The sequence below is a fragment of the Mytilus galloprovincialis genome, chromosome 1, assembly GCF_965363235.1.
Source record: "Mytilus galloprovincialis chromosome 1, xbMytGall1.hap1.1, whole genome shotgun sequence".
Lineage (NCBI taxonomy): Eukaryota > Metazoa > Mollusca > Bivalvia > Mytilida > Mytilidae > Mytilus > Mytilus galloprovincialis.
Window position 1 is genome coordinate 38,871,537 of NC_134838.1, and position 24,613 is coordinate 38,896,149.

Below are 24,613 nucleotides of genomic sequence, written 5' to 3' on the forward strand. Positions count from 1 at the left end.
TGAAAAGATATTTTCAGAACTTCATTCATTTTTTTATTTTATTTGAGTATTTTGGTCAATTGAAATATTTGTTATTTGTTATGTTCCCAATCAGCTTATTTCAATTAAAATTTTAAAATCTTTCTTATCCTTATTTGCATTTATTAATTTTTACTTCCGTAAACATGCAGAATGACAACAAACGAAGATAACAATATCCAGAAAGAAATGTTAGACTAGACTCTTATACAATTAAAAAAAAAAGACAAATACATGCTTGCTACAAGAAAAAAACTACAAAGTGTTTCGAGTCTGTCCTCAGCCTAATTAATATGTCGATGTCAGAGTTGGTTCGCCCACAGACGGAAGCAATTATTCAACCTACTATACAGAAAGTACAATAGCCCCCTAAAATGCTTGAAATTATAGTATTCTGTATTTAATATATTAGTAATTACAAGTGCCTTGACAGTGGCAGTGACTTGAAACATGTAGTCCTATAGGAACTTGTTTCAAGCAAAAATGGCACAGTCTCTTACTTTTCTATGTTGAAAGCAAGATAGAGGAGGGTATTAACTAATGCATGAACCAAGTGTTTGTTAATGATTTGGGGTTACAGCTCCTATTAAGAAAAAGTCTAGTCTGGATCTGGTTGAATCAGCACCTATTGAATAATTGATAGTCAATTTAGCATTTAGGCTTGTGACGCTTTCGGGTCGATCCGGCCCAAGTCGATCCGTCCTACGTCGATCCGTCCCCACGTCGATCTGGCCCATATGTAAAGTCGATCCGGCCCCAATAAAAAAAATATTTCTAAGGAATAAAAATAAATATATATTAATTGTAATTCATAAATGTTTATTATTTTTATTATAATGTTAAAGGTGTACGGTAAACAAATTAAAAAAGGCCTTTGAAAAATATTTTCCTTAGATGAGTATAAAACGACTAGGTTGATTATGTCTTTATTACAAGTTTTCAAGATTATTGGGTATAATTATATTAAAACATATATAATAGAATTCAGACATCAACATTAATCAGCAGTAATTAGCATTTTCTTTCAATTGTGATCCTAACAAGTCTTTCATCTTGTGTAACATGTAATAACAAATAGTTACATACATGAACGGTACAAGCCAATCCCCAAGCTGATACATATTAACTTTGTTTTTCTTTTTAAGTTCTTAAAATTTTTCAACTTGGGTAATGTTGTTTGATTTGCCGAATCGTTTCTATAAAAGAGTGCTGATATTATATTACGTAACATTAATTAATCAGCATTGGATTGAATTAAGTGATTACGAGTGGCATTACCTTAGTTCACAATCATCAGACAACTGTTGAATAAACAAGCCAATTATAGACTAATGATTCGATTAAATAAGTCATTATGATGAGTTAAATTTTATAGGTCCATTGGACTGTAAATATTTATTTAGCTATTCTGTGTGTGAACTGAATAAAATAAAAATCTCCCTGAAATTCAAAGTAAAAGTTATCATGGAAAATAACTTCATTTAATCATAAGAAAATTAGTAGCAATTTCAATCAAAGGGAAAACTATGAGTCCCTTTTATCACTAACACACAGTAAAAACACAATGATCATGCAAGATACTCAACTGCTTAAAACATGCATTACAACTATCCAATATCTCAAATACACATCAAATTGAACAAGAAAAAAAACATGCAGAAACCCCCCAAGAATGTTTTTCAGTCAATATTATGGACAGCACCTTCTTTATTTTAACCTTTTTGCTTAAAATACTGAACATGCTGAAAGAAAAATATTCAAAGTAAAAATATAAAATTCCTGTTAAAGATTACACACAGTTATTATATAATAAGACAGTAACACTGTACATAAAATTACAGTCATGAAATTAAAAAATCAAATTTAATGCTATATATTCATTTTAAGAGATTAATATGATAGAATAAATGGAATGAATTTATATTTTGCAGTTCTGCACCTCAGTCAACAGAGCTGTACATTAAGATTGCTGACACACAATGGCCTATAATATATACACCTGAATACAACATTGGATTTCTTGGTCTAGAAAAACTTCATCCCTTTGATGCTGGGAAATGGGGAAAGGTTTATGAATTCTTAAAAGGTACTGGTAGACCTATTTTTTTCACTTTTCATTGTATAATTATCAATATTACACCTGCTATTTTAATGTTTGATCTGAGTGACTTCTTGTGTAATAAATGCATAAAATGCGATCGAAACCCTATGGTACTGACTTGATATTTAAAAAATTGTCCATTGTTTTTCAATACATTTGAAGGTTTCAAAAAAATAGTGCAATGAAGAGATCATTCTTTATATCTTATTCAGACAATATCAAGCAATTTATTAATGATATGATATAATCAGATATTCAAGTTACAACATAATAGGAATTTTAATTATTGTACTTGTCAAGAAGACTTTTCTCTATTGAATATTTTATAATTTATTGCATGGCGTATGAATCTGTTACAAAAATAGGCTCAACTCAAATTTATAATTTGCTGAGCTATTTTCAATTCAATGTTTTCTTTTGAATTCATGAAGTTGCAATATGAAAGCAATCTTTACCCTTTAAGTGCTAACAAGCACTTTGATTAATGTTTCTTATCCAGTTTTTTTTGACTTATTGATACATAATAAATATTTTCAGAGGCTAAGTTGATTCAAGAGAAGACCATAGTAAAGCCAAAAGAAGCTACGCAAGCAGATTTATTGGTTGTCCATACTGCACAATACCTCAAAGATCTGAAAGTAAGATATAATCCTAGTTCTCTTTTCATTTCTCAGCTTTAATTTTAAAGTGTTAACAATAAGTATAATCATTATCTTTTCATTAGCAAAATCATTGTTTTTATGCCCCATTTATTGGCATTATATTTTCTGGTCTGTGCGTCTGTCCGTCCGTTCATCTGTCCCGCTTCAGGTTAAAGTTTTTGGTCAAGTTAGTTTTTGATGAAGTTGAAGTCCAATCAACTTGAAACTTAGACCACAAGTTCCCTTTGATATGATTTTTCTAATTTTAATGCAAAATTAGAGATTTTCCCCCATTTTTACGGTCCACTGAACATAAAAAATTATAGTGCAGATGGGGCATCTGTGTACTGGGGACACATACTTGTTTAAAAGTAACTTATTTCCTGAATTGTCATTTGCCATTCAGTATGGTTAGAATGTCATCCTTAATGATTGAAGATGCATTTTAAATATATACAAATGTCATAATATATATTAAAATTCATAAATACCATTATTTACATTAACAAATCTTGTGAAAAAATTATTTAAATTTGATTAAGTCACTGAATGATCTTAGAAAATCATGCTCAGTTTTTTTATTCCGATGCCTTTCTAACATATCAAGGATGGTGGTTATAATATGGATCTTTTTTCATTCAATATGATTAATTCTGAGCACATTATGCAATTTGTTCATATCTGACCAATTATATATATTATTAATTACATAACACACAAGTTATTCAGTTTATTTTCTTCTTCTCTTAAGCTTGTGTTAACTTGTTTAAATGACAGTGTTTTTGTCAAAACAATATTCATGTTGGAGTCATATGAATAGACTTTTCCAGTGAAACTGAATTGGTAAAAAAATAACCAAGATACTAAATTACCATGCATGGTAATGGGACGTTAAGAAACCATATCATGCATATGTTATATTTTGATTATTTTATGTATCATTTGTTTAAAAAAACACAATTCTTTTATTTCATATTGATTTTTAGCTCACCTGGCCCAAAGTGCCAAGTGAGCATTTCTCATCACTTGGTGTCCGTCGTCTGTCGTTGTAAACTTTTACAAAAATCTTCTCCTCTGAAACTACCTTGCCAAATCAAATCAAACTTGGCCACAATCATCATTGGGGTATCTAGTTTACAAAATGTGTGGCGTGACCTGGCCAACTAACCAAGATGGCAACCATGGCTAAAAATAGAACATAGGGGTAAAATGTAGATTTGGCTTATAACTCTGAAACCAAAGCATTTAGAGCAAATCTGACAGGGGTAAAATTGTTTATCAAGTCAAGATCTATCTGCCCTGAAATTTTCAGATGAATCGGACAACTGATTGTTGGGTTGCTGCCCCTGAATTGGTAATTTTAAGGAAATTTTGCTGTTTTTGGTTATTATCTTGAATATTATTATAGATAATGATAAACTTTAAACAGCAATAATGTTCAGCAAAGTAAGATCTACAAATAAGTCAACATGACCAAAATGGTCAGTTGACCCCTTAAGGAGTTATTGCCCTTTATAGTCATTTTTTATCAATTTTTAGTAATTTTTTGTTATCTTTTACAAAAATCTTCTCCTCTGAAACTACTGGGCAAAATGTAGCCAAACTTTGCCACAATCATTATGGAGTATAGTTTAAAAAATGTGTGGGGTGACCCGGCCAACCAACCAAGATGGCCACCATGGCTAAAAATAGAACATAGGGGTAAAATGTAGATTTTGGCTTATAACTCTGAAACCAAAGCATTTAGAAGAAATCTGAAGAGATTAAATTGATAATCAAGTCATGCCCTGCCCTAATTTTTCAGACAACTGCTTGTTGGATTGCTGCCCCTTAATTGGTAATTTTAAAAGAAATTTTACCGTTTTTGGTTTATCTTGAATATTTTTATATATAGAGATAAACTGTAAACAGCAATAATGTTCAGCAAAGTAAAATCTACAAATAAGTCAACATGACCAAAATGGTCAGTTGACCCCTTAAAGAGTTATTGCTTTTTATCATGTTTATAGTCAATTTTTAACAATTTTCATAAATTTTGTAAATTTTTGTAAATTTTTACAAAATATTTTCCTCTGTTACTAATTGGCTAAGTTCATTATAGATAGAGATACATGTATTTGTTAGTAGCAAGAATGTTCAGTAAAGTAAAAACTTCATACACATCACCATTACCAAAACACAATTTTGTCATGAATCCATCTGTTTCCTTCGTTTAATATGCATAAAGACCAAGTTGAGCGACACCGGCTCTTTAGAGCCTCTAGTTTTTTCATAATATGAAAAACGTTTTAACATGATTAACTTAGAGTAATTAATGTTGTACATGTACTTAGACAATATATATCATAATGTCCTAGTTACTCATCAGTACCCTCTTTGGTATGTTTTTCTAACATGTAATTAACAACTTTTGTAATTCACTTTTACTAACCTTTATAGATATATTGTTTAACATGTGATGATAGATGCTGTCTCAGATTTTTAAAAGCATGCTTTGATATTTAAAACAATTTTAACATCCTTTTATATGCACTAGCTATAGTTTTTATTGTTTTATGTAAAAAAATCTTTGAAATGTCTTTTTTCAGTATTTTTAACCAAAAGTTATATACTTTAAGACTGAAATAATTGAATGTTTTAAAACTTTTGAAACAAAGAAAATGACTTCTCATAATAAAGTTTCTTCATCTTATGAACCAGTTTTATATATTTCAAAATATTTCTAACCCAATTCTATGAATCATTGAGACAGGCTCTATTTTACTTTTTAACATACTAAATTGTTTTGCTCAAGTAGTTTTTCTGCTTCGTTATGTAGCTATCAGATTTCGTGGAGGGGATTGATGAGGTATTATATTGTACACAGTTTTTGTTGCATGCTTATGTTTCACATGTCCTTGCACCTATACAGACATCAAATTTCACAGTCTTGATTTGAATAAAAGGGATTTATATTAGCAAGATTGGATGTTTACTTGCATAATCTATGTACCGCCATTTACAATAAGTATAGCATCAATATTTTTTAAGAGAAACAAACAAATAAGCTATTATTGTACTCAGTCAGTATGTTAAATGCATGTTGTTAGTACCTGATTATTGTACACATTTCACTCTAACTTCCTACCATAGTAACCATACCCATTTGCATATTCTTTATAAAATGTTAGCATAGGTTGACTGTCATATTTTTTTTTAATTTCCTTCCACATATGAGCATACATTCTCATTCTACATTTTTTTTTTATCAAACACAGAAAACAGTGTTATTATGTTGCCTGTTAATTTATGGTCATTTGTCATTGGTTTTGAGCAATTTTGCAGGAAAATTGGATTGATATTTAGTTGATGATAGTTATGATAAGGTGTTTGGAAAGATACATGTATGGGTCATTATTTATTCTGCATAATACACTAATGGCTAAAAACTGAAAATGTCAAGACCTAGTATCTTTGAAATGTAGTAACACAACACAGTAACACATCACAGTAAACCAAAAAAAAGAACCAAATTTGAAATTGTTTAAAGTCTATTTTTATGAGTAAATTTATTTGAAGTTTTACTATTTGAATATATTTTTATAAATCAACTAGTATTTCACCTAAAATTAACACCAAGACTCCTTGTAATTCAATATTGTATCATGTTTGCAACCACTAAAATTTGAACAATTGAAAAGAAATAAAATGAAATCGAAATTAGAAATTTATTTAACCTTTATGCTTTATACCAATTAAATTTCTTCATGGTGTTTGTTGTATTTTCACGATGACAGCTTATCTGCTAAAATTTGTTTTTTGAGGGTAAACACTTTCAAAACATCTGTATTAAAATAATAAAAGAATGAAATATAACTGTTTGTTCATAAACTACCATGAACAATTCTGGTTATAAGTTCTATAAATAAGAAATTCACTCTCCATTCTACTCTTGCATGTAAATGTAATTAATTTATTAGGGAAAACCATAATAAAAAAAAATGTTCCTTTATATATTTCCTGCATTCACTGTGATAGGTATACATGCATGTTTAAAAAGTCTAGCCCTATGATAAAAAGTTTTTTGTACAGTTGGTGTATTACACCCCGAAATTGACCCTGAAAGACATTTCAATGCATAGGTCATCTTTTCTTCTATGTTAAATGTTTGATGGTGTAATTATATTGCCTATTAACTTCTTTTCACATTGAAGATCTGTATAATATAATTGTTGAAAAGTAGTGGAAGAAGCATGCCTTTAATATATAGATAAATTAGATACAAGCACTGGGAGCTCTAGGAATTCTAGAAAGAGACAGGGAGAAATGCACAGATAACAGATGTTCTTGAATTTTCATCTTATAGTTAAATTGATGTATGAATATATAAACATGAATATACAATTCCGAAAAAGGGGTTATCATCTTTAAATGTATTTGTCAGTTTCATAAACATTTTGGATAAAATGCATTTGTTTTAATCCACAACTACAATCAACGGTATGTATTTACTTGTAATGTGTTGGTTTGTGGCTTGTTAATCATAACAGAGGTATAAAGATATTTTTGCCTTAGCTCTTTACGGTAGTCAGAAGAGTGATGAAATTTACATGGTTTAAGTTTAATTTATTTATTTATAAAATTTATTAAATCTACCTTCTTTGTCATTGTAAGCAACCACATTTTTAATAGAATAAAAAAGGCTATATGGAATATTAATATAAATAAAAACACTTGATAACAGAGTAAGGCATGTTTTGTTAATTTCAGTGGAGTTTAAATGTGGCTCAGATAACAGAGGTGCCACCTGTGGCTTTGTTACCTAATTTCATTGTACAACGAAAAGTCTTACGACCTTTCAGATATCACACAGGAGGTACTATATTGGTATGTATTGTTAGCTTATTTTAAAAAGAAACCATCTTTATCTTACTAAATTTACATTATTAAAATGTTATAAAAGCCTGGTGTTGAATAATCTAATAGATATAGGAAGATGTGGTATGAGTGCCAACGAGACAACTCTCCATCCAAATAAATACATTTATGAATGAACTGGGAGAGATCCGTTTGCGCCAAAAATGCGTCCTTTTGCGCCACAACTTTTTTTCTCAAATGCTACGTTTGCGCCACATGTTTTAAGATTAGATGGTTTCATTTGCACCAAAAATAAAACATACGATTGCGCCAGTTAAAAGAAAATTACTTCCTTACTTCTTTATTCGGACTTGGAACCGGCAGTGTAACACGGCACATGTTTCCTTTTCTAAAACATGTTTTTATTACTGCTGCTGCATGGGTACTTCCCAATTTAATGTATGTAGTAGCTTTTAACTTCTTTTTATTGTCCAAAAACACAAACATTGAAGGATGAAATCCATAAAATAGTTAATAATAGTTCATAATAATAATAAAGCCCATACGCATGGTGGGAACAAAGCTCTGTGTCATCAACATTTGTGGCTAAAACATAAAGAGCAAAAACTTCTATTTTCTATATTGGCATATCTTTGTTAAGCAAAGCAATAAGTTTTATTCTCTCTCTGTACATTGACTGTCTAATGCTGCATAAGTCATTTAATACTCTTCAGAAACTCGTCTTTATGGTGAAATATCTCCTAACATGTGATACCTTTTGGGGCAAAAATAAGAATACATATATAGTATTCATTAATATTTATGATAGATATATGTACAGGTAAATTGGCGCAAATGAGTTCCGAATATTGGCGAAAAACAGTAATTGGCGCCAAAGGACTGCTGCCAATGAACTGAAGTCTCTGACAGCAATATGGTGATAAAAAACCAATTTTATTCAGTTTTCATGAAACATTTCCGAAATATCTATATATACTTACTAAATCTCACTTTAATTACTGTATGGAGATAAAAAAAAATTATAAAAAACATACATACACAAGTTTCCCAAATTGGTTGTATATCTGGATACAGCTCTTTATTTTAATTTTAGTTCAATTTCAACTTGCATTCATTAAATTATTAACATACGAAATTTAGTAGAAATACACCAGAAAAAAATGTTTTAAAACAATTTTTACAGGCCGGCAAATTAGCAATGGAAAGAGGATGGGCCATCAATATAGGCGGGGGATTTCATCATTGCCATGCTGAGAAAGGAGGAGGGTTTTGTGCATATGCAGACATCACATTATCATTAAAGTTCCTATTTGAGCGTGTTGAGGGTGTAGCCAAAGCTATGATTATTGACTTAGATGCACATCAGGTAGGTATCTTTTAAAGAAGAAGAAAAAAAAAGACTAAAAAAAAATGTGCATAATGCAAGGATGTGATGGCGATAGTATAGTTGTCACTCTATCTATCAGTTGTTAACTAACAGGGTTAACGTTTTGTTATTGGATAAGGATACAGAAAAGATGCTTGTTTTTTATATTGAAGATGTTCATATTTGTAATGAAATTCATACCTACTTTCTCTCTAAATACCCCTCACCAACACTGTATATCTACATAGATTTCATACTCCCAATTATGTAATCACAGACCAACTATATAGTTTGCAATAAGATTACAAACTAATGAAAATGATATGATGCAGGGTTTCCACTGGCAGTTGCTGTTTTTTCGCATTTGGCGAAAAAAATGAAAATTTTGGCAATTAAAATTCATCATTTGGGGAAAGAAATATATAGAATGATATGATTTCATCTATCATGTTTATCTTATTTTTGGGGGTCTCTCGGACGTTACCTGAACAGAAAAATTAAAAAAAATTGAAAGTTGCAAAAACTAAAAATGTTTTGGTGAAAAAGGTGGCAAAAAAATAATTGACCATGGGGAAACCCTGATATGAAGTAACTTTTTATTTCAAATTATAGCATGATCAAAACTTATAGGTAACAACATGACTGAAAAGATATAAGAAGATGTGGTATAAGTGCCAAACCTTTATAGGTCAATGTATGGCCTTTAAAACAGAGCCTTGGCTCACCCTGAAAAGCAAGCTATAAATCCCTTCAAAATGACTAGTGTAAATTCACTGTAAAACCATTCAAACAGGAAAACCAACAGTCTTATCTATATAAAAATTTGTAAGGGTTCTGCGGAACCCAGTGTCTCGCCTACTCTTTCTGTTAATCGCAGGCTCAACAAAAATGAGGAAATAAATCAATAAATATTCCTGTTGATATTATCTTTAAATTGTAAGACGCTTCTGTCCAAGTTTGGTAAAAATCCAGGATAGTTTATGAATCTAATACTGTTTAAAAACTTTTAACTGCAGACTGAATGTAATGTCAACTGGAAGAAAACTAAATTTCCTTTTAGATACTAGCTTTTGATCATAAACAAGTGTCTGTCCAAGTTTGGTACAAATCCAAAATAGTATAAGAAAGGTAAATTTTAAAAAGCTTAACTACAGAGTGAATGTGTTGTTTCCTGGCAAAAAATCTAAGTCCATTTAAAAGTAAAATACGAAAAAAAAGAAAATTTATTTTTACAAAATTTCCTTTTAGATACTAGCTTTTGATCATTAACAAGCTTCTGTCCAAGTTTGGTACAAATTCAAAATAGTATAAGAAAGTTATTAAAATTTTAAAAACTTTAACCACAGAGTGAATGTATTAATTCCTGGCAGAAAAACTAAGACCATTTAAAAGTAAAATACGGAAAAAATGGAATTTTATTTTTACAAAATTTACTTCTGGATACTATCTTATGATCATAAACAAGCTTCTGTCCAAGTTTGGTAGAAATCCAGGATAGTTTAAGAAAGTTATTTAAATTTTAAAAACTTTAACCACAGAGTGAATATTTGTGGACGCCGCCTATGCCGCCGCTGACGACGCCGCCACCGACGGAGACAGAATGTAGGATCGCTTAGTCTTGCTTTTTCGACTAAAGTCGGTGCTCGACAAAAAGCAAGAAACATTTATGAACCACATCAACAAATGACAATCACTGAACATCAGGTGACAGATTTAGGACGTGCAAACAAATGCAGCTGGTGCAAACGTTTTGATAGGCGCCAACCTTCACAGTTACCTGAAACAAAAGTGTAACATCACAACATAGACAGACACACTAAAAATATCAATTAAATAAGCTTAACTCAATCCAAAGACATTAAAAAACAAGTGAACATACCCTGAATAAATAAATTTGATCTATGTCACAATGATTATGTAAATTGAAAATTAATTTTTAAAAAAAGGAGTGAGATGTCAAACAGTATTTGAAAGACCACCATTACCTTGGACAAAATGTCGTCAAATAAATATGAATCATTATGCACTCCTTTCGATATTTTACAAAAATAGTTTTAGCATCTATACTATTAAACGAGAAGACCTCATTTTGTGTGTCGCTTCTCTTCCTTCCACAATAAATCAATCATCATGCCTCTGTGTCCTATAGGTAACATGCATAGTCGCATTTGTCATCCATTCTTATGATTATTCAGATTGAGTTATTTTGGGAGAAAAACAACAAAAAAGGATTCCGGATATGATTCCGTCATCAGACTGACTTTCAGTCATAGATAAGACTTCCGGTTTGAAACATCCACAAACACAACCAATCGTATGATAGATAACAAAAAATGAAAAATAAATAGGCAAATAAAATCGTTCTCCATATCATGGTGTTTATATCGCAAGAACCACAACTATTATACGTCCCTATAGAGGACAATTATTTTTCGCGTTTATCTACATGTAAACTACGATTATCATGACTACTTTAATATATAGAGACTCTGTATTCTGTCTACTGTTTTCTTTCAATTGTTTACTATTTAAGGGGTCATTATGGTTGCATATATATTAAAATAAGAAAAACATGTGACACATTTTTAAAGAACCAATCGTATGATAGATAACAAAAATGAAAAATAAAAAATTAAGCCTTTCAGAGCGTTCTCCATATCATGGTGTTTAGATAGCAAAAATAACAACTATTATACCTCCTTAGAGAGGACAATTATTTTTCGCGTTTCATTTTATGGTGTAAAGATCGCAAGAACCACAACTATTATACCTCCTTAGAGAAGACAACTATTGTTCGCGTTTATCTACATGTAAACTACGATTATACTACTTTAATATATAGAGACTCTCTGTATTCTGTCAGGGACTTTCTATGTTAGTATAGAAAATCCCTGATTCTGTCTACTGTTTTCTTTGAAATGTTTACTATTTAAGAGGTCATACCACTTGCATATATATTAAAATAAGTAAAACATGCTCAACTTCATCTAAAACTACCTCGACCAAAAACCTGAAGCGGGACAGACGGACGACCGAACGAACGAACGCATGGATGCACAGACTAGATGGGGCATAACAATTTATTGTTGAAAGTGAAAATAGTGATTTGGCAAAAATGAAAGTAAGGTAGAGATTAGAGGGAGGCAGAACCTTTTTCGGGGCGTCAGGATCGGGTGTTTTTGTAGCTCGGGATTTGGGGATTGATCATTACGGGATCCGGGAATATATTTTTCGATTTCGGGATTTCGGAATATGAATTTCTTTAAATTCTGCATCTCGGGATTTCGGGATCAGGACCCCTCCGACCACCCCTCAAATTAGCCTTAGTCGGTCTTAGTCATTTATACAAAATTCATATCCTACCATTGGCATGTTAGTAAGGCTCTCAAAAGAAAAAGCAGATTGATTGACCTTGAAGCATATTTTATTAGACTTATAATGGTCTATATATAAGCAGTTACATTTATTTTATGTTTGAAACGGTGCAAATTTTTAACTTGATTTGACTTATACCAAAAGAAGCATTGTAGCAAAAGAGAAGAATAATTGTGGTCTGAGGCCAGAAACTCGAAAATAATTGAATTTAACAGAAAGGAAACAAATATCAGACTTTGTAAAAAGGGAGAGGGCTTTTGATACCTTTTATGAAATTCTCCATAGATAATATCTTTTACAAAAAATTATCCTACAACAGGTCACAAGCTGTATGTGCCCGCGATTTCGCGGATGTGTTCTAGTATTATGTAATTTTCATGCTTGAATGTTTTTAGGGAAATGGCCATGAGCGTGACTTTATGGATGATGAAAAAGTATACATAATGGATGTTTACAACAGAGGAATATATCCACAGGATGGGTTTGCAAAAAGTAAGTATGCTGTTTGTATAACATAAGATAATGAAAAAAAGAAGGAACTTTTCAAGTATGATTGGAACACACTAAAGGTTCTAATTTTTGCTGTAATAATAACTAACAGAACATAAAACTGAATGTGTGACAAATTTGGTACGAATTCTCTTTTAAAGACAATGATGTACACCACTACCTCTAATTATGGGTTAACGATTGTAAAAGCTAAGAGGTATATACATGATATAGTACTGATTATAGGGGCAAATATGAACCAGAAGTTGCAGCCATCCATACAATGTTGGCAGGAGGACTGGAGGAAGGGGGTAAAATGTTTTATTTTTTAATAAATTATTTATTTTCTTTCAGGAGCCATCAAAAGAAAAGTAGAACTTCAACATTATACAGAAGACAATGATTACTTAGAACTTGTTGAAAGGTAAATTTTTTAAGCACTATATAAAGTAGTCTGAAGGTGGTAGACCTTGGTTCAGGGAGATAACTCTTTAAATCAGTTAAGCGTTTGTAAAAGACAAGTTCATCAATGTATTTTAAGCATTTACCTGAAACAGATTGAAAATAATCTATGTAACCTAGAAGCTTAGAATATGTTTTTGAAAATGGTTGACATAAACGTACTGATGATTTTAAGAGTGATTTCCCTTAACTTAGGTCTACCTCTTCAAATCATTTATGACTCCACCTTCAGTTTTTTAAACGCAAGACAATGAATTCAATGGGGTTAGGAACAGAAGGTTTCTTTAAAAAAAAATGACAAAGAAAACCTTAAATTTTAAGTAAAAATTAGTTTGTTTATGTTTTTGTTTGTTTACAAAGTAAAAAGAAGACTTAAATGTTTGATCCTTTTTATGTCCCATTTATGTGTATTATGGTTTTCTGTTTGTGCTTCTGTTTGTAAGTCTGTTCGTTCATTCGTCTGTCTGTTCCACTTCAGGTTAAAGTTTTTGGCCTTTCAGGTTAAAGTTTTTGATCAAGGTAGTTTTTCATAAAGTTGAAGTCCAATCATCTTGAAACATAGAACACATGTTCCCTATGATATGATCTTTCTAATTTTTTTATGTCAAATTCAAACCTCAATTTCACAGTCCACTGAACATAGAAAATAATGGTGTGAGGGGGGTCATCTGTGTACTATGGACACATTCTTGGCTTTTTTTCATTTCAGACATTTAGAAGGAGCTCTGAATGAGTTTACCCCAGATGTTGTTGTTTATAATGCTGGTACTGACATACTGGAAGGTGATCCACTTGGTAATTTATCTATAACTGCTCAGGTAAAGTATTTTAGTATTTGACAGTGGTTTGCACTAGCTAGCCAAGGTTTAAAATCTCATCCTCACCCCCTAACATTTTGAAATTTTAATAAAATGATATTTATAATCACCAGCATAACTCAATTATATGTTTGATGCTTCTGTCTTGTGTCCCAATGATTAGGCAGAACATAGTTTTTGAGGTTAAGATTTGATAAATCAGTGTTCCAAAAAATAATTGAATTAGCCATGAATTTCTGGTATTAAATAATAACATTCAAGATTATTTAGCTGAATTTCTAATGTCCTGAAAAAAGTGGTGTCATCCAATGAATAAATGATTCACCTTTTGAATATGACTATTCGTTATAACCAAATCAGTATTCTCTTTTTCTATATTTCAGGGAATAATAGATAGAGATCACCTAGTTTTCAGTAAGGTTAGGTCGAGATGTATACCTATTTTGATGGTCACCAGTGGAGGATACCAGAAGACGACAGCCAGAATAATTGCTGACTCCATCCTTAATTTGCATAAGGAAAAGTGGATCAAATGTGATGGCGCTGAAGCATTCCAGAAATCCAACTTAAAACGTATGTTAAAGATGTTGTCGAAAAGACTACAGTTGCACAGTACATTCCTTTATCTTTGTTTTAAGAAAACAAATGTCATTCTGCACCCTGTATCTAATGTTAGTGATTTTTTTTTGCTTGTAACTTTTCTAGAATGTGACCTACCGAATTAGAATTATCACTGTGTTTGTACTTTGATGAGCAACATGATGGGTGCCTTTTGTGGAGCAAGATTTAATTAATGTTCAAGAGCACCTGAACTCACCCCTGATTATTGGTGGGGTTTGTTTTGCTATTATGTCATTAAGTCAGCAACTTGACAGTAAAGAGCTGTTGCAATATATGTGCAGTTTTCAGATCTTTAAGAAAGTCTTTTCTGTTTTTTAATACTTTGAATATTCAATTTTTTTGTTGTGTTCATGTTGTTTTCTTATGTGTATTTTCTTTTATATGTTTTCTCATTTTAGGCTGAAGATATTCTCTGTGCACATTTAGGAAATTTAATTTATGTAAGCTTTGTTTTCATTTATTTAACTTTTACTTCACATAGTTCAGCTCAATTTGAAATGCAATTTCCAGGTTATTATGCTATTATTTCATTTATTTATTCTGTCATTAGTTTTTCTTTTTTCACTCTTTCTGCAGCATGTTTTTATATGACTGCAAAATTTTTGCGGTCGTATATTGGTATCATGTCAGAGTCGTCCAAAGACGGATGGTCTAGGGATAACAACTTTAGTATAAGTTAATAGAAATCAATAAAATTTTAACACAATGTTTATAACCACTAAAGGAAGGTTGGAATTGATTTTGGTGGTTATGGTCTCATCGGTTTAGGAATTAGGGGCCCAAAACATACATTTATTTAGTTTCAGAACAATAAGTTGTATATAACTATTTATATTACTCTGAAAATGTACCACAATGTTCATACCATTAAGTAGAAGGTTGGGATTCACTTTAAGGGTTATGGGGTTATCAGTTTAGGAATTAAGGGCCAAAAAGGGGCCAAAAACAATTATTTTGAAGTTTCGGGACAATAACTTATGTTTTTACTTTATGGATCTCTCTGACATTGAACCCATACTACAAATGGGGAGTTATAAGGGGTAATGGATCAAATTATTATGCAATTAGGAGCAAAAAGGGGGAAACAAGGGTTTTTTTTGGTTAAAGGACAGTTTAGACAATTTAAAAGCAGTTGTAAGGGAGGTAATCAAATTCCAATTAAAATTTAAAGAATACTGTTATACATACGTTTGATAACTTGATTACCTCCCTTACACTGCTTGAAAATTATGTTAAAAGAAGTGATAATTGTCTTGAGATGTGTAGCTGTAAAAAATTTTTTAGAAGTTACTGTTAATTAATATTAATTCTAACCATGACTGTAAGTTATTTTATATTTTAATACTTTATGATGTATTTAAATGAGTAGTTATTGTTGCCGACTTAATTAGAAATTTGAATTGAGATTATTTTGGGAATAAGGGATTGGGGGAGGTGAACAAAAATGGGGAAGGGTGGGATGAGGGGTAAAATTTTTTTTCATTTCAGATTTCAGAATTGAAAAGAATTTTTCTTCAAATATTTTTTTTGAGGGGATTTATATTCAACAGCCTAGTGTAGTTATATTACGCAATTAGAAACCTCTTAGACTCTTTAATAAATTCATGTACATTCTTTACAATTCTGTCATTTGCAACATTAGTTAATGACGTATCGCCAGAGGTTAAGATGTCGAACCTCTGCCGTCGTATAAAGCTGTGCCCTGCGGAGCATCTGCTTATATTATCCAGTAGTCTTGTTATTTGTTCTCAATAGACCATTTTCATATTATCGACTTTTGACTCTGGAGTTTATATTTTTGCAACAGGTTATCGTTTTTGGGATACAATGTTGTCAGCGTCGTCCGAAGACAGATGGTTTCCAGATAATAACTTTAGTATAAGTAAATAGAAATCAATAAAATTTTAACACAATGTTTATAACCCCAAAAGGAAGCTTTGGATTGATTTTGGGGGTTATGGTCCAGAAGGGGCCCAAAACAAGCATTTATCTAGTGTCAGTACAAAAAGTTGTGTATAAGTATTTCAATTGTTCTGAAATTGTACCACAATGTTTATTACCATAAGTAGAAGGTTGGGATATATTTTGTGGGTTATTGGGCAAACAGTCTAGGAATTAAGGACCAAAAAGGGGCCAAACACAAGCATTTTTGTAGTTATAAGACAATAAATTGGAGTTATCTTTCTTTGTCCAGAATGGTTGTTGAATCACCTGAAACCAATGCTTTATGAAATCTTCTTTGAAAATTGGAGTTATCTTTCTTTGTCCAGAATAGTAGTTGAATCAACTTAAGTCAATGCTATATACAATATACAATGCAATATTCACTTTACTACCAACGGATAAATTAAAGCAGTCTTTACCATTCAGTGATTTCAAGCACTTTGATTACCATTCTAGGGTTATGCCCCTTTACAAATGGAAGAATTTTTTAGTTTCTGTTCTCTTAACTTAAGTTTGTCTCAACTAAATTTAATGAAATGTGTATATAATGCTTATTACCTCTAAACTCAGTTTAAGTTAACTTTTTGGCAGCTTCACTTTTACAGTTCTTGAGTTATGTCCCTTTATAATGTTATATGCTAGCGGGTGCATCATCTGTGTCCCTATGGACACATTCCCCATTTATTTTTTTTGAAGTTACTATTAATTAATAATTCTTATATGATTTGCATATTATGGAATACGTTGATATGATTGGTCAAGAGGATTTCCGGTAGTTGATCTTGACGTTGGTTATTTTTCGATAGACGACTTTAACCAAACTTCTTTTCGTAACCAATGTAAAAAAGATGACGGCGACAATAACACAGACGTTAACAAAATTTATTTCACTGCACGTTTTAAAAATCGTTGAATAAAATAACAAAAACAAAAAGATTCGTTTGAATGATAATAAGAATTTTTGTAGTTTATTTTTATCAGATTGCAAATTTCAAGAAGTACAAATCTTTGCATAAGCCAACAAATAAATTCATGCGCCAGGTCCAGGGGTTTCATTATCTTTCATGTTGACTGTTACTTTCCACGTTTCTAGGTGGTACTTTTCAATTTATTCCATGAATTTCTTATATAAAAATTCCTACATTTAGGCGGTACTTGTCAAGAGCATAGGAGGGTAAAAGTACCAGGTACCGCCTCCTAATAAATGGCCTGCAGGTCTATTCAAATTGATGACACAAATATACAACTTATGTGGGATAGCCGTTACGAGTGTGGAAACATGGTTTCCCTATTTCCAATTTTAAAGAATTATAAGGACTAAACGCCTTTTTAAAGGAATTTATCATCAGTGGTGAATAAACTAGACCAAGTCACTCACAAACATATCATAAAAGTCCTTCCGACTTTTATTTGTTTGTGAGTGAATTAGTCAAGTTTATAATAAAGGCGTTTAATCCTATAATCATGACTCTATGACATTTTATATTTTAATATTTTATGATGTATTGAAATGAGTAGTTATAGTTGCAAACTCTTGAATTGAGATCATTTTTGGAATTAGGGAAAGGGGGAGGTGAAACAAAATTTGAGGGGGGGGGGTTTATTCTGTGTCAGAAACCTATGCTGTGTCAACTATTTTATCACAATCCAAATTCAGAGCTGTATCCAGCTTGAATATTGTGTCCATACTAGCCACAACCGTTCAGGGTTAAACTCTGCGGTTGTAAAAAGCTACGCCCTGCATAGCATCTGGTTATAAATTTAGAAACACGTCAGAGGGAATTCCCAAGTTTTGTTAAAATGGGAGAGTTGTCTGATTTCCGATTAATCTATTTTGTCTGTCTGTTATTGAGGGTTATTGTTGTTGCATAATTTTAAATCATATGCATCATTTGAATTAAAATAAATGTAGTCCACAATGTAAAGGTGTAACTAGAACACCCCTTCAGCCGAAATGGAATCTTCAATATTATCGATTTCGAGTTGTCGCCCTTATTTATACTTCCATCACGTTGAGTAATATTAACTCGTTCTGATGATAGACGTTGTATTATATTAAAAGCAATTGCAATTTAAACAGAGAAATGTGTACAGAAAGGAGTCATGTCCACTGACTCAAAGGAAATTAAATATTTAAAGAGATAGAAATGGGGTTCCTCCTAGAATTCACGTAGAAAATAGTGATAAGGTACTAAGTGAGATACCTTCTCTCACTCTCAGTGACTGCTGCACATGGAAAGTAAATTTTGCAGAGCTGGATTTAGAGAGGTTTTCAGGGGCCCAGCTCCCTCTTTTGTAAGAAAAATTTGGTTGATTATATAGGGAATCACTGTAGCATGACTGGAGCAGGACCCCTCTTTAGCAGTCAGTGGGCCCCGCTTATAGAAATTTCTAGATCCGCCACTGCTTGGAATTGAAAGTACAAAATAAAACACAATAATTACATTGTCCATCCACTTGTATCGAGGATTGGCTATTTTTAAAGTTGAATAACTATTCAGATTACGGGAATTTCTCGCTACATTGAAGACCTGTTGGTGACCTTCTGCTGTTGTTTTTTTCAATGGTCGGGTTGTTGTCTCTTTGGCACATTCCCCATTTCCATTCTCAATTTTACTTAAATTACATTTTACATGTGCAGTTGAATTATTTTTGAGAATAATACTTATTACATGTATCAATGAAAACAATGGCAATCGTATCCCTCAGAGCAATCATGCTTTGATTGTATTGGACCATCCTGGTACTAGGTTATGCAAGAGCAACTTAAAGATACTTTTCATTTGGTACAGTTTGTGGGGAAACTTATGTTTTCTATACATGACAAATCATTGGAAAATAGCTAACTTTCGACCAAACGGCAAAAATTAAATGTTACTTGGCCGAGTACCAGGATGTTTAATCATATTCATAATGTAGGTGACATGTGTGAAAACTATATAATAAGGAGTCAAAAGTCAGTTCTATGAAAATTGTCTATTGAATCAGTTCATTATTCTTTATATTTTTATACGACCGCAAAAATTGAAAATTTTTTATACGAACGCAAAAATTGAAAATTTTTTATACGACCGCAAAAATTGAAAATTTTTTATATGACCACAAAAATTGAAAATTGAAAATTTTTTTGGTCGTATATTGGTATCACGTTGACGTCCTCGTCTGCGTGGTCATCGTCTGAATACTTTTAGTTTTCGCAGTCTAACTTTAGTAAAAGTGAATAAAAATCTATGAAATTTTAACACAAGGTTTATGACCACAAAAGGAAGGTTGGGATTGATTTTTGGAGTTTTGGTCCCAACATTTTAGGAATTAGGGGCCAAAAAGGGCTCAATTAAACATTTTCTTGGTTTTCGCACTATAACTTTAGTTTAAGTAAATAGAAATCTATGAAATTTTGACACAAGGTTTATGACCACAAAAGGAAGGTTGGGATTGATTTTGGGAGTTTTGTTTTCATCTGTTTAGGAATTAGGGGCCAAAAAAGAGCACAAATAAGCATTATTCTTGGTTTTCGCACAATAACTTTAGTATAAGTAAATAGAAATCAATGAAATTTAAACACAAGGTTTATGACCACAAAAGAAAGGTTGGGATTGATTTTGGGAGTTGAGGTCCCAACAGTTTAGGAATTAGGGGCCAAAAAGGGGCCCAAATAAGCATTATTCTTGGTTTTCGCACCATAACTTTAGTATAAGTGAATAGAAATCAATGAAATTTTAACACAAGGTTTATGACCATAATAGGAATGTTGAGTTTGATTTTGGGAGTTTTGGTCCCAACAGTTTAGGAATAAGGGGCCCAAAGGGTCCAAAATTGAATTTGATTTCATCAAAAATTGAATAAATGGGGTTCTTTGATATGCTGATTCTAACTGTGTATGTAGATTCTTAATTTTTGGTCCCGTTTTCAAATTGGTCTACATTAAGGTCCAAAGGGTCCAAAATTAAACTTATTTTGATTTTAACAAAAAATGAATCCTTGGGGTTCATTGATATGCTGAATCTAAAAATGTACTTAGATTTTTGATTATTGGCCCAGTTTTCAAGTTGGTCCAAATCTGGGTCCAAAATTAAACTTTGTTTGATTTCATCAAAAATTGAATAATTGGGGTTCTCATTTCAGATTTCATAAATAAAAAGAAAATTTCTTCAAACATTTTTTTAAGAGGATTAATATTCAAAAGCATAGTGAATTGCTCAAAGGCAAAAAAAATATTTTAAGTTCATTAGACCACATTCATTCTGTGTCAGAAACCTATGCAGTGTCAACTATTTAATCACAATCCAAATTTAGAGCTGAATCCAGCTTGAATGTTGTGTCCATACTTGCCCCAACCGTTCAGGGTTCAACCTCTGCGGTCGTATAAAGCTGTGCCCTGCGGAGCATCTGGTTTATGTAGTTCTGATTATAATTGAACAGAAGGGATATAGTATTATGACTAAGAGACAGGACATTTTTCATTGACTTTTTGTAATTTTCAAAGCTTCACATTCAGGTCACCTAAGAGTTCTTCTGAAGCATGGTTTTTAATTATTCAAAAATGTTGTCAAAGGAAATTAATCCCAATCGGACAGAACTTTTACATGCAATACATTGGACGTCACAAGTCATCAACTTCTGGTCAAAACAGAAACCTGAATCAGCCCCTTCCCATAGTCCTGTAGCCAGCTGGTTTATACAGGTATAATTGTTTACACCAAAACTCAAATATTGAACTCACTGATTATTTTATAGTCTTCCTGTTATCTCAGATACTATATAAGATTGTTTCAGAACAGCCAAATACATGTCTTTTAAAAATAGCTGCTGTTCAAATATTTGTCTATACAGTGTAACTTGCCTAATCCAACACACAGGGGGACTAGAAAAAAATGTCGGATTTAGCAGGGTGTCAAAATACTCAGGGTTTTTCTGCAAGGATAGGCATACTATGGGACCAGGATAATGTGTTGGTTAAAGCAGGATGTTGGATTAGTCAGGTTACACTGTAATTATTTTTTTCATTAGTGTAGTTAATCTTTTCTTTTACTCAAGTGTTTAATATTTTTTTTATCAAATTTATTGTTTTAATTGTTTTAATATTTTTATAGAACCAGATAAAATTTCCAGTCTACCAAGGAGTCGAAGTGAAGGATTACTGTCACGGTTACGTAGAACAATAATTAGGTCGCAGTCCTCACAGGAAGTACATGATGTGCACTCATCCGAATCATCTTCTTTAACATCTGGTCCTGATGATTTAGGAGGTTTCAGTTCATCACTTGAAAATAGTGATTCTTCATGGTCAAGTGGCAATGATAGTGATATCGACAGCGAACCTGCACCAGAAAATACTACGGATCATAAATGCCAACCTGCACGGGAAAATACGATTGTTCATAAATGTAAACCTGCACCTGAAAATAATTCCATTAATTAATGAAGACAAATACTATAAATGTTAAATTTAATATTACTAATTTTCAATGTTAACTATTGTATGATTTTAGAATTTATGACTTGGAAATCCTTTGACCCTAAATTTGTTGATCTTATCATAACTTTCAGCTGAATATATTTTTGGTGACATTTAGATTTAAAATTTCAGTCTCCTTTTAATTCTAGTTTGTTTCCAATAGGATACATAGGTAGGCTGCACTTGAAAGTTGATTCAGTACTATTCTCGTGAACTTAAGCTGTTTCCCACTACCATAGAGGTTTGAGATTCACTCCTATTATTTGAAAACAATAAAAGTATTACACAATTAACCAATATATGTAACAATTTTTTTTTTTCATTTTTCTGAAGGTCAGTCACCCTGATCTGATGAATATCTTGACAGTGACATTAACAATTTCATCAAACCTATTAACCTAACATTTTAGAAAATATGCATAATTTTGATTTGAAATATATTAAGTTACCATGTAAATAAGTATTAAACAGGATAGTTCAGTTTATGGAACAAATTAGCTTTACCTTAAAATTTATTGGAAAACATTAGAATAAATATTATTGAAACTTGAAGATTGGAGACAAAATTAAAAATGATGCTGCTGAATTAAATTACCCAATTAAAATGACTCATCTATAGAGATTTTCAGTGATTTCCCAGTATTATACATGAATATGAACAAGAATAATAAAAAGTTGTATTAAAATTGCTGCTACCATTGTGATAATAAGTATACAACCTCAATAAAATCACTCTCATCTTTTTCAACATCTTGGAATTCTTTGTTTTATATAAAATGCTGTTCAACCCTTTTATCTTATGTCCATTGTTGACCTTTTTTTCTTTTTTTTATGCTTCTCTTTGTCTCTTTGGTCTTTTTAGATCATAGATCAAATAATTATGGGTCACCATGATAGTTGCTTAATTTGATATGGCATTCATTCATGGAAAAAATACATTTCGGCAAAAAAAATATTAAAATTTATAATTCAATCTGAGCAGAATATTCAATCAAATATTTTTACCTGAACAACCCATCTAATCTGTAGAAAGCACTTGACACAAAATTAGTGATGGTGTGTATCGATGTTTGTATTGTTAAATTGTTTTCTGTTTATTAGTTCCAAGGTTCAACTTCCACCTAACCTGTATATTATAATGTAAAATATTTATTACTATTTATTTTATTTATATTCTTATACACTGTTAAAGTTCATTTTTGTAGTTAAACACATAAACTAATCAACACATAGTTATTAAATGTAATACTAATCAACACATGGTTATTAAATGTAGATATACATGTATGTTATATAGAATGGCCATATGCCAGAAGAGCAAGGTCAAAGGTCAATGTTTCAAATTAGAGTGGTTTTGATTAAGCTTTTTTAAACTTTCAATGTTAGGTTTCATAAGAGTTTTCAGATGAGATTTGGTTTAAAAATGCATCTATGACCATGTACTAGCTCCAAAAAAAATAGGTCACTGTAACCTATAATTCAGGCATGGATGACAAAATTAAAGTATTAAAGTATTAAGTGACTTACAGACAAATGTCTATCAAAATTTACATAGTTAGTGATAGAAAGTGACCTACAGTTATTTTGTTAGTCTGTTTAAGGATACACTAAGAGCACCTACGAAAAAGCAGGTCATACTGGCCTAATACACTTCATTGATTAAACTGCAAATGAATAGATATTTTTGGCATCTGTAAACCTCATTACTTCCATGGAGGCTAATGTATGTCAACTATGGTTCAATAAGAACTAATTTTAACATCCACATGTTTGTTTTTCAAACACTATTAGTGATTTACATTTGTTAATCTTACATTGAAATTATATTCAACTCTATTCCGAGATTACTCTGATGTCCAAGGGCTGTTTTGCCAGACAAGCTGGGGCCGTGGGACTCTGACATCCAACAGCTGTTTTGCCAGACAAGCTGGGGCCGTGGGACTCTGACGTCCAACGGCTGTTTTGCCAGACAAGCTGGGGCCGTGGGACCATGGCCCCAGCTTGTCTGGCAAAACAGCCGTTGAACATCAGAGTAATCTCAGACTAATTCAACTCTAGTTATATCTTTTGATTATCATATAAAACTTATCAAGCCAATTAAGTAACATTCTTAACTTTTCAGTCTTCAATTACATTAAAAAAAATGCTCTATTCTATTTTATAAATCCTCATCAAGTTTATCAAGTGAAATATAGTACACACAACTCCTTATCTTCTTCAATTCATTCAATCGAATTAAAATCTCTCACTCGCTAATTTTTAATGCTTGGTCGCTGCAAGCTTAATTAGATTGCAATTCATTCAGTATATTGGTACACATGTATCTATTAAGGTATCATGAGGTAGTGCCACAGTGGCCAAATTCTCTTTTTTTATTAATTACACTCAGACTAACAATAGAATATATATGGCGCTTCATTGTGCTAGTTTAAAGAAAATAATTGAGACAGATTGACACTTGTA

The 24,613-nt window shown here is 31.6% G+C and overlaps 1 protein-coding gene across 3 annotated transcripts; it reads left to right on the top strand.

Annotated features, from left to right (window-relative positions):
* Positions 1-111: 111 nt before the first annotated feature.
* LOC143073701 (histone deacetylase 11-like) lies at positions 112-22,934 on the top strand. Of its 3 annotated transcripts, XM_076249481.1 has the most exons (12): positions 112-209; positions 1,950-2,104; positions 2,657-2,757; positions 5,579-5,608; positions 7,510-7,626; positions 8,801-8,983; positions 12,754-12,850; positions 13,202-13,271; positions 14,019-14,127; positions 14,511-14,700; positions 15,147-15,188; positions 21,786-21,924. In XM_076249481.1, exons 1-11 carry the CDS (start codon positions 172-174, stop codon positions 15,149-15,151), a joined length of 1,095 nt encoding a protein of 364 aa, XP_076105596.1. In that variant the 5' UTR covers positions 112-171; the 3' UTR covers positions 15,152-15,188; positions 21,786-21,924. The 3 variants fall into 3 exon arrangements, with proteins under 3 accessions (XP_076105596.1, XP_076105582.1, XP_076105589.1); XM_076249467.1 differs by lacking the exon at positions 15,147-15,188 and having other exon boundaries at positions 21,786-22,934; XM_076249474.1 differs by lacking the exons at positions 5,579-5,608; positions 15,147-15,188 and having other exon boundaries at positions 21,786-22,934.
* The last annotated feature ends 1,679 nt before the right edge of the window (positions 22,935-24,613 follow it).

What these genes read in the sequence shown, in the direction of transcription:
- LOC143073701 (XM_076249467.1), top strand. Translation starts at nt 172, where the DNA reads ATGACAACAAACGAAGATAACAATATCCAGAAAGAAAT. An exon ending in ACACAGGAGGTACTATATTG is followed by an intron (nt 7,627 to 8,800) that starts GTATGTATTGTT and finishes CAATTTTTACAG; the next exon opens with GCCGGCAAATTAGCAATGGA. An exon ending in TACTTAGAACTTGTTGAAAG is followed by an intron (nt 13,272 to 14,018) that starts GTAAATTTTTTA and finishes TTTTCATTTCAG; the next exon opens with ACATTTAGAAGGAGCTCTGA.